The sequence below is a fragment of the Rhipicephalus microplus genome, chromosome 7 (assembly GCF_043290135.1).
Source record: "Rhipicephalus microplus isolate Deutch F79 chromosome 7, USDA_Rmic, whole genome shotgun sequence".
In the NCBI taxonomy this organism is placed as follows: domain Eukaryota; kingdom Metazoa; phylum Arthropoda; class Arachnida; order Ixodida; family Ixodidae; genus Rhipicephalus; species Rhipicephalus microplus.
Genome location: NC_134706.1, coordinates 86,897,188 through 86,908,229, shown reverse-complemented (window position 1 = coordinate 86,908,229; position 11,042 = coordinate 86,897,188). Strand labels below are relative to the sequence as shown.

Below are 11,042 nucleotides of genomic sequence, written 5' to 3'. Positions count from 1 at the left end.
ACTGGGATTGTGGTGCGTCTGCAGTGTGGTTTCAGCCAAAGCGTTCTTGATGGCGTTGAAAACTTTTTCCGTAGCGGTGCTCCATGGTAGTGCAGTTTACGAGCGTTTGCCACACAGCTAATTGTTGAGGGGCTCCAACAGCGTAGCACAGTTCCAAATAAATCGGTGGTAGAAATTTACAAGCTCTAGAAACTGGTGGAGCTTGGTCATCAGTGTACTCTTAGGGAACTCAACGATTGCTTGCACTTTGTCAGGAATGGGGCTAATTCCACTGCTAACCAAGCGATGACCCAGAAAATCAAGAGATTACACTCTCAACTCACTTTTCGCAGTGTTCACAACGATTCCGTTGGCTGACAGGTGCTCGAAATGTTGATGGAGATGTTCCAAGTGCTCCTCGTGGGATGAGCTTGCCACCAGCAGGTCGTCGACGTAAGCGAACACAAACGGCAGACCACGTATGACCGTGTCAATGAACCGCTGGGACGTTTGTGCAGCATTGCGGAGACCGAAAGCCATTCTCAGGAACTGAAAAAGGTCAAATGAGGTGGTAATTGCCATTTATGGACCATCGTCTGCAGCAACAGGAATTTGGTGAAAGGCTTTGACAAAGTCGATTTCAGAGAACACTGTGGTGCCATGTAGAGCTGATGTGAAATCAGAAATCTTGAATGTTAGGCAAAGGATACCGGTCGGGAATAGTTTTTGCGTTCTGGGAACGGTGGTCTCCACAGGGTCTCCAGTCACCTGATTTTTTCGGGGAAGATGTGGTGACAAGGCACCCAGCTGCTCGATGATGGTCGTATTAGTCCGAGTTCCAACATGTGTTCAAACTCAGCGTTGAGCATATCTGAAGCAAGTAGCTGTGAGCGAGCGAAAACAGGTGGACCAGTGGCGATTATATGGTGGCAGGCATCATGTTGCACGGGTTTTGTCCAGTCAGGTGGTTGCGTGATGTTTGCGAACTCCCGAAGAAGTTCTGCGAAACGGTCATCGGCTGCTGCTGTAGTTGGGGTGATTATGTTTGAGTCACGGGAAACAACACCATGGACAGACAGTAGCGTAGTAGAGTCTAGCAGGCGTTGCCGTTTCTTGTCGACCAGCAGTCCATGGTGGTTTAAGAAGTCGGCACCAATGAGGGCATGGCGTACATCAGCGACGAGGAAAACCCAACAAAACACGCAGCGCGAGCCTACGTTCGGAGTGAGTGACCGTGATTTGTATATGGAGATCTTGCTACCGTTGACAGCTAGCAGGTAGGAGATGGGGGGTATTGTTCGATCAGATTTTGGAGCTGGATTAAGGCGGACCTCTGCACCAGTGTACACCAGGTACTGCTGGCCTGTGATGTTGTTCATGATGTGACACAGGCGTCTTTTGGGTTGGCCTTGACCAGTCATCGCCATCCATGGTCGGTCTGCCTGTTTTCCTGCCACGAGAAGATTTGAGGCAGTGACGCGGTCCCCCACACCACCTGGGATAGCATATCCCAGGTGGTATGGGGACTGAGAGCGTTTTGCGCGTCCATAACGCGGGGAGCTTCGGCTGCGGTTTCGGTGACGTGGAGTGGTATGATGACCATGGCATAAATCAGTTGTTCTAGGCTATCGCGAAGCACGTCGATGGGAGAAGCAGGGTCAGATGGAGCTTGTGGAGCGGCACTCACGTTGTTGAATGACGGCGTGACGTTGCACACAGACGGTGTGGCCACCTGCAAGACCTTGTTCATCAGGCTGGCAAAATCACTGAGGTTCAACGTAGAAGCAGTGGCTAGTACCATTTGCACATTGCCAGAAGGCGCTGCAGAAACAGTTCTCGTGACAGGTTCTTGTCAGTAGTGGCAGTGTAGCCAATTATGAGTTGACGCACATGACGAAGAAGCTGGCTGGGCCGGCGGTCACCTAATTCCTCTGCGGAGAGCAATTGCTCTATGCAGGAATTCTGTGATGCCGTCGTTCGCTCCAGCAGAGCAGCCTTGAGAGTGCTGTAAGCTGTGGTGGAGGGGGCTCCGGAAAGCAGGTCAGATACTTCGGCAGCAGCAGGTGGCAGCGCCGAAACAACGACATGGTACTTGCGTTGTTCTATGCGCACGCCAGAAAGCACGAATTGTAGCTCAGCTTGACTGAACCAGATTGAAGTGATGCGGTCCCAGTAAGCTGGTAGTCGGAGGGAGATCGCAGAGACGTCATGATCGGTCATGCCAGTAGCTTCCGTGTTTAGGTGCGTCTCGTTGCTCTCCAAGACTCCACACTACCTCGGCAGTGCCGCGAAGGACTATGGGTGACCACTTTGTAAAGCCATGTTGTACGAGACGGACACGTCTTTTCAGTAAGAACGTCTACTTTATTTTGACAACCAGAATCGAAAACAAAGCAGGTGCACCCAGTGAACCGGAAATGGCAAGAGTGAAAGAGATGAAAAAGAAACAGAGAGAAGAGTAGCACGTTACTTGGAATGCTGCTCCTCAGGTGTTTATGACCATGGGGGGCGCGGTGGCAGCCGCGTCGCTACAGGCTGTTAGAGCAGTGGATGACTCCTTCGGGGAGCATAGCCTCGAACTTTGCTTCACTACGCACATGCGGCCTGGGGCAAGGTGACGGGCACAGAAGAAAAATGTTGTGCCTGAAGTGGTCTGGATGTAGTGAGCAGTAGTGGGCTGCATTTTGCGTGCCAAGGCGGAGAATTCGTTGAGGAATCACCGAGGATGGCATGGTTTGGCGAGTAATTATCGACACTGAGTAGCTTGATGCTTGACTGTTAGGAGGTTGTTAGCTGGCCTTGTGTGGAATGTTTCCTTATCGCGTTGGTGAGCCGATCGCTGCAGCACTCCAGAAGGAGGTTGTAGCGAGCCAAAAAGCCTGAACCAATTATTGGCTCGGCGTCGCCGGTGAGGACAAAGTTCCAATGAAAGTTGTGACGTAGTTTATTAAGCTGGGGATGCAGGCGCAGCGAGCCAAACATCTTCATTGTGGACTGGTTTGTTGCACTGAGCTCAGAAGATGTAGGTGGGCGAGGACTTTCAAGGTGATTGATTCATTTATATGTGGAGTTTAACGTCCCAAAAGTACGATGTGAATATAAGAGATGCTGTAGTGGAGGGCTCCGGAAATTGCGACTACCCTCGGTTCTTTAACATGCACCGAAATTTGACCACACGGGCCTACAGAATTTTCGGCTCCATCGAAAATGCAGCCACCGCAGCCGAGATTCCTTCCCCCGACCTGCGAGTCAGCAGCCGAGCACCTCACCTACCTGACCATCGCGACGGGGCGACTTTGAAGGTGGGATCACCGGTAGCAGCAGCTGTCGGAACTATGGTCAACCAGATAACGCTGATTTGTGATTTAGTTGATGGCAAAGAGGTGATGGAATCTGGCTTGGTAGCTTGCGGCCGTCTCTATGAGCTGCCGTTGTCGTTTTCCGCATGTCCCACTCAGCGACATTGCCGGGCTTTGTCACCGTAGCATTGGTGGTAGTAGGAAGGACCATTGATGTCAATTTGCAGTGATGAGGTAGTGTTGCAGTCGTGGCTTTGCGAATGGTGGCGCTCTTGCATCAGAATACGTTCACCTATTGGTTGCTGAATGAAGAACTGGTGGTAGATGTTGTCAATACGGTGCGCATACTATGTGAATTTCGGCGGTGTGTGCGCGACCTGGATGGTGGGTGACAGCTGCGGCAATGAGGCCTTGACGATGCCATCAGCAATCTCCACAAGTTATTTGAGAGGTAGCCTGACCTGAGCCTGCAGAATTGCCTGGGTGCGCGGTGGAAGTCATTGGAGCCCAAGCGATCGCAAAAAAGAATCCTGGACTTGTATGCTGCCTTCGAGCACATGCATGTAGCGCTAGAGCTGCAAAGGTTGGCGTTAAGCAAGGTCTGCGTACTGCAGTTGCCATAACTTCTGCTCTTCGGAGAGTGACAAATGGCGAATAAGTACAATCTTAAGGTGTTCGTACATGTTGGACGTTGGTGGGTTGGCGAGGATATCACGGACATCGTCAGCGTAACCTGCGTCCATGTGGGTGACAACGTAAACGTAGCCTGTCCACTCTTGCGTGATGCGCGCCAAGGTGAACTGGGCTTCGATCTGAGCAAGTCAAACCTCCGGCGAATCCAACCAAAAAGGCGGACGCTTGACAGCAAGACACCCCGAAGAAGCTCGTGGGATAGCTTCTGTAGGAGCCGTGGCGCTCTCAGTAGAGCCGGTAGGCACGGCCTCGTTTGTGTAGACGTTGCGACATTCCTGGTGTTACTGGGTCTGCAGTTCCTGTTGAAGTTTTCGCACATGATAGCGGAATGTGGTGAGGGCTTCTGAGTCGGCCATGGCGATGCGTTAGTTAGTTTTCCGGGTCCCCAGATGTGGGATGCCGTGTCGACAGAAGAACGCAAGTCAACATAAAACATTGATGATTGATATGTGGGGTTTAACGTCCCAAAACCACTTCATGATTATGAGAGACGCCGTAGTGGAGGGCTCCGGAAATTTCGACCACCTGGGGTTCTTTAACGTGCACCCAAATCTGAGCACACGGGCCTACAACATTTCCGCCTCCATCGGAAATGCAGCCGCCGCAGCCGGGATATCTACATAAAACAGAACGACTGTTTATTAACGTTGTATCAGCTGCGAGGCGAGCATATCGGCGCTGCAGTTTAATGGGTAGCGAAGCAAAATATGAGCCTCAGCTTCACAGCTTTGGTTTATACACCCGATGTGACGTAAGCCTCCATTAAAGCTGCTCAGTGGCGCTGTCTTTTATAGGAAGCGTGTAGCCGCAACTTGCCAAGTAATGCCGAGTTAACCAATTAGAAAACAGAAGTTGAGCAGCTTTGTGCTCAGCGATCACCACAGCGTCAAACCACACGAACCATTTTCGTCAGGGAAAAGCATTACTAATTTTTAAAAATTATAAACCTTGAACAGAAACTTCGCGGGTAAGTGGGGGCAATGGGGAAACTCTTCCTGTTAATTTGAAATAATATGAATAAAAGCGCATGCTTTCGTGCTTGAGTAACTAAATGGTCTCGCACAAAGCTAAACACGACGACGATTTTCTTGTTTAGACGCCAGCTGAAAAGCCTGTCCTAGTTTGTGAAAACGTTAAACAAGGAGCCATACACGACGTGATACACGGGCCTTTCTTTTGTGTTCGTTTTACTACTCCATGTCGCAAAGTTTCAGTTTAGATAAAAGAATAGCACTTTTAAATATCTACTATAGGATAAGGTTGGACTCATTGTAAAAGCTAACCACTGAAATTTCATCAGTGATAGCAGTGACGCAACTGAGGGGGTCATTGTGAAGATTTGAATAGCATAATTATCTAAATACATATGTTAAAGAACATCGGTCGACACGGCAGCAATATAGGGTTCATTACTTGCGCAATATCACATTTAGAGCCATAGACAGCAAATTTCCTTCCATGCATAGGCTACAGAATGAGAAGTAAAGTAATTTTGACATTGTAGCGGCGAGAGAAGAGAGACTTGAGATGACGTCGAAGGCGGCCAATGGGGCCGTGCCGATCTCGCCACTTTATTCTAGGCCTGAAGCGGAGCCACGTCGGCTACCAGCGTCCACCACGCCAGGCGTGTCAGCTCGTTCTCATTCTCGCGCAGCTCGAGCTCGCGCCAGCTGCGCGAGAGACGCGGCGCGGTGATGGAAAAAATGACGATGGTGATGATGGCACTACAGGGCTCCCCCCTTAGCGCTTTGCGCGATTTGAACGCAGATGAAAAAAAAAGAAAGAGGGTGACAAATGCTATGTACATGAATGGCAGTCCATAAAGTGTTCCTTTGGCAAGTCCAGTTTGTCAACGTGTAAGGGCCATCAGTAGGCAGCGGTCTCTGGCGGGCGACACTGGGAGTTGCGCAGAGGACGCAGGAGGAAGTGCCGGGTCGCTGTGGCAGCCGACAAGCGGGTCTCACGGTGACCTGGTCGGAAAGGCCGAGAGTGGACCGTGTGTCGCGAGGTCATGCCAGGATGGTGGGTGACAATGTTGGCGCTGGGTGCCGAGGACACTATACTGCCGCCTGTCGAGATTAGAGGTCCCGACAGGGCCCCATGATGGTGGTGGTGGTGGTAGTGATGATGGTGGGCATGCGCCAGTATCTGCGGCTGGGTGAACGTCGGTATCTGCACCAGGGATTGGTGCTGGTCTGTCTGGAACGCACCCAGTGTGGGCTGGGCCAGCATGGTCTGCGTGGGCAGCATGGCCTGCAGCTGTTGCAGCGTCAGTGGCTGTCCCGGGACTATGGCAAACGAGGGGGGTGACATCATGCGTGGCAGTGCCAGAAAGATGTTAGGCCTTGGCCCCAGGTTCTGTGGAATGACAAGCGTTGGGGTGCCAGGCGGTCCTGGATGTTCCCCATGGGGCCTGGGTCCCGTCTGAGGTCCCAGGGTCAGGCCCGTGGCATGGGGTGGCCGCAGGGCTAGCTGGACCTCCTGTATTTGTCCCAGAGAGCTCTGGGTCTGCCCCAGTGCGCCTTGTATCAGAATCAAGCTGTGGCCCAGGGCCGCAATGTCCTGGTTCAGCAGGAAAGAGCCGTGCGCAGGTCCAGCCGGAAACATGCCCGGCTGCGCTGCCGCGGGGTTCCCGATGAGCAGCGGACTCCCTGTGTTGAGCCCCATCGCGGCTCCGCGCTGCACCGTGGTCGCAGGGTGCGGCGCCGGTACAAGCGCGGGCCGCGTTGTGGCCTTGTGCTGGGCCGCCCGGGGAGACTGGGACCGGGTGGTCGCCGCTGCCGAAGGCGTCGTCATGTTCGCGCTGCCGCTCGACAGCTTGGGCAGGATCTGTGGCTGTTTCGGCTGGATGAGCCGGCGGGCACCAGAGGTGCGAGAACTGGGGCTGGCCGAAACCACCTGTGCGACGCCGGGTCTCGACGCAGGTGCCTGCTGCGGCGCCACGGGCAGAGGGGCGACGGTGGCAGTTGCTTTGGTGGTTGCCGGTGTCGACGCCGACGATGAGGGCAGGCTCTGGCTCCGCGAAAACACGGCGCGGGGGCCCGTCATAGACCACGAAACAGAGACAGGCACAGGGGCGGGGAGCGGGGACGCCGAGGGTGGACGGCTGCTGGCCGGGGAGGTGAGAGTGGAATGTGGCGAGGCACCCGGCAGGCCATTGCTGGCACCAGTGGCAGGTGGCGGAGCGGCAGGGGGCACCGTCGAGGAGCTGACCAGCAGCTGCAGTGAGGGGAAGGCCGAGACGTCTGAGCTGGTGGTCGCGGAAACGGCGAGGGCCACGGTGTCACGTGCCGTCGCTTGCTCTGCGTGCGCTTGCGTGCGTACCTTGCCCTGCGACGCCGGGGAAACCTGCCTGGTGCGGGTAAACGGAAGCGGACGGTATGTGTTGCCGCTGCGGGCGAGCACCGCAGTGCAAAGGGCATCGTAAGGCTGCGGGCTGGTGCTTGAAGTGGCAGCGAGATGGCGCAACTCTACCGGGAGGGCGTCGAGAAGAATGGCGTGCACCTGCAGCTGGTCCGTGACGCCATTCAGCGCCAGAACGGCATCGAGCTGCATGAACCATACCTTGGGGTAAGCCGATTGGTACGCCGGCACTGGCGGGCAGAGTTGCGGGAACATGGCCGCGGGCCGCTCGGCGAAGGGCGTGTTCTCCGGGTCACCAATGTAGCGGCGAGAGAAGAGAGACTTGAGATGACGTCGAAGGCGGCCAATGGGGCCGTGCCGATCTTGCCACTTTATTCTAAACCTGAAGCGGAGCCACGTCGGCTACCAGCGTCCACCACGCCAGGCGTGTCAGCTCGTTCTCATTCTCGCGCAGCTCGAGCTCGCGCCAGCTGCGCGAGAGACGCGGCGCGGTGATGGAAAAAATGACGATGGTGATGATGGCACTACAACATCAATGGTGATTTCTAAGACCACCACGAATTCCGAGTAGAATCTTATTCGAAATCAAGACTATTACTGAGCGCTGATAGAACAAAGCACATCATTCGAAGTCTGCAATACTCCCGGCAAGTGTGATCCCGCAAGAAATGTTAGCGTTGCACTTGTGGTCAAGTAGGGCATCATTCAGACAGCATCCCGTTGGCACCACATGTGAGAGTCCACATTACCAGTTGCGCTTTCAAATGCAGAAGGCGGTTTAGCATACACCTGACCACAACCCTTGAGTATCGTCAAGATGACGTTCTTCTGGTGGCTTATGCTTTCGTATGCTTGTGAGGATGCTGGTAGAAAGGCCGTGATGTCATAAATACTTTTCCGCATCGTGGGAAACGTGGCGTTACCAGAAAAAGTAGAGAACTTTCTGACGTATAGTCCAAACTTCTCGTTGAAACCAAGAAATTAGCACCCGACCTTGCAGCGTATGTTCGCTGAGTGGCAGATGAGCTGCCGTGGTGGAATATGGAGGGTGTATATCTGGAGGTGCAGATGTACCTACGAGCTGTCGCCAGCAAAGCGAAAAAATTGACTTGAAGTGTTACTTCACAATACATTATGTGACGTTAGTTGCCTTAGATAAAGAGACTGGATGTGTGGGCTTGAGCACACATGTACAACGCAAAGGAAACAGCAGCTGTTTCATGAGACATCTGAGCTTATTGCCTTCTGCGAACCATAGAGTTCGCGTATTGAAGTTCTAAAACTCTAAGCGGTTTCATCTGACCCATCTCAACGGAAAACTTCAAGTTGCACAAAAAGCACCACGAGGGATTCTTCCACGGTCAGCAGAAGACTTCGGGAGTGTTCGAGGCAGATTGACCGCATGACGGAATTTCTGTGGCAGTTCCAGCTCAAACAGCTTCGACAACACCATACCGACAAGCCGACTGTGCTACGAGAAAAGGTCCAGTGCCTTCAAATTCTCCTTCAGGATGTACAGTAAGCCCTCACCTTGGAGCTAAAGTTCGCTGACTACAAGAAGAGGACCGCTCCAGAACTTCTCAAGCTCGTTAGCCAGGTTTTTCATAGGGCGCCGGTGGAGGACGCAGTGCGTTGTGTGTCCGGTGGTGCCGACATCTTGAACTTGAAGACGCCGCTTGTACTGAAGGTGTATGTAAAACGCAGTGCGTTGTATGTCTTATGGTGTCGACACCTCGAACTTGAAGGCACCACCTGTACCAAAGGTATCTGTAAAACGCGTAGCTTACTTTATAAATAAAATACACCTCGGCGTGTTGGCCACTGACATTCAGGGTGATATTGCAGTTTTGACTCATGGTGCCATTAGCGCAAAAACCCTTGACGCTGTCATGAAGGTTTGTAAACTAAAAAAAGTGGTTGATTTTGAAAAAAATCGCAGCACATCCATGCAGTGAACGACGATGAGTGGGGAGAAGCTGAAGAAGGTTTTATCGGTAAACAGTGAATCGTCCGTCCACAGGCCGCATCTTTCCGTTATTTCGCCTGTCTGTCTGTCTGTCTGTCTGTCTGTCTGTCTGTCTGTCTGACTGTCTGTCTGTCTGTCTGATTATATGTCTGGCCATCTGTCCATCCAGTGGATGGATGGATGAATGGATATGGCTGTACCCTTTAGATCGGGCGGTGGCTAGCGCCACCAAGCCGTAATACCTAATGAACCAAAAACTATATTTATTTTTTTTCCTTAAAAAGTGAGTTTGAGGATTCGTACTTTGCAGTGAAGAGTTCAATTTTCACTCGTGCCTTGACTTTAGCCACCAATCAGATAACCTCCTTCTAGTTAAGTCTACCCGCTTAAAGTTTATTTTGCCCTCCCGGTCCCTAAACCCCAGTACTTTGAAAAGCTCTGCGCCATCATCCGGAACTATAGGGTGAAGCCCTTTACAGAACATTATCAAGTGTTCGGCAGTTTCTTCTTCCTCTCCACACGCACTGCATACTGTGTCTACCCCTTCGTATTTGGCACGATATGTCTTGGTTCACAGTACTCCCGTCCTGGCCTCAAACAGTAGAGAACTACCCCGAGTATTATCATAGATCCTTTCCTTGGCAATTTCCTGCTTAAAAGTTCGATAGATCTCTAGTGCAGACTTCTTAATCATGCCCATTCTCCACATGTCAGTCTCCGTTTCCTTCACTTTCTTCTTAACCGATAGTTCTTTTTGGTTTGGCCACCTGCTGTTTTCAAAGTATTTACCAGTCAACTTCCTGGTTCGCTTCCTTCATTTTGTATCGACATTCTTCATGTACAAGTAGCTGAAAACCTTCCTTGCCCAACGCTCTTCCCCCATTTCTCTCAATCGTTTCTCAAATTTTATCTGGCTGCTAGCTTCCCTGCCCTCAAATGATGTCCGTCCCATATCACCTTGTACTCCCTAATTTGGTGTATTCCCGTGAGCTCCTAAAGCAAGCCTACCTATTCCACGTTGCTTAATTTCTAATCTTGCTTGAACTTCTGATCTCATGCACAAGACCGCATTGCCGAACGTCAGCCCAGGAACCATGACCCCTTTCCATATTCCTCTCACAACATCATACCTATTGTAATTCCACAGTGCCCTATTTTTCATGACTGCTGAATTCCTGTTACCTTTAGTCGTCACGTATTTTTCGTGTTCCCTCGGATACTCGGTCCCATCGCTTATCCATACGCCCAGATATTTGTAGTTATCTGTTATCTCTAGCGTGACCTCCTGTATTCTAAGCTCACTACCTTCGTTTTCATTGAAAATCATGACTGTCGATTTTTCCTTACTGAATCTAAAATCTAACCTATCTCCCTCATTACCGCAGATGTCCATCAATCTCTGCTAATCTTCCTTGTTGTTGGCCATTAGCACTATATCATCTGCGTACATTAATGCTGGTAGTGCCTAATCAATAAGTTTTCCTTGTTTGACTAAAGAGTGGTTGAAGCCCAGTCCACTTCACTCTAATTTTGCCTTTAATCCTTGTAGGTACATTATGAATAATAAGGGTGACACGGCGCACCCCTGCCTAAGCCCCCGTTTTACCTCTGGAGGCTTGGATACCTGTTTTTCCCACTTTATAACTACCTTGTTACCTTTATAGATACCCTTTAAAAGATTAGTGACTACATGTTCCACGCCTAATGTGTCCAGTATTCCCCACAATTTCTCTTGAAACACG

General features: G+C 51.6%; 1 protein-coding gene across 1 annotated transcript; it reads right to left on the bottom strand.

Annotated features, from left to right (window-relative positions):
* Window positions 1–1,770: 1,770 nt before the first annotated feature.
* Window positions 1,771–2,199, bottom strand: LOC142767813 (uncharacterized). The gene has a single exon (XM_075870055.1). It carries the CDS (start codon window positions 2,197–2,199, stop codon window positions 1,771–1,773), a length of 429 nt encoding a protein of 142 aa, XP_075726170.1.
* Between the last annotated feature and the right edge of the window lie 8,843 nt (window positions 2,200–11,042).

Excerpts from the sequence above, each read along its gene's own strand:
- LOC142767813 (XM_075870055.1), bottom strand. The coding sequence starts at position 2,199 with ATGACCGATCATGACGTCTCTGCGATCTCCCTCCGACTACCAGCTTAC.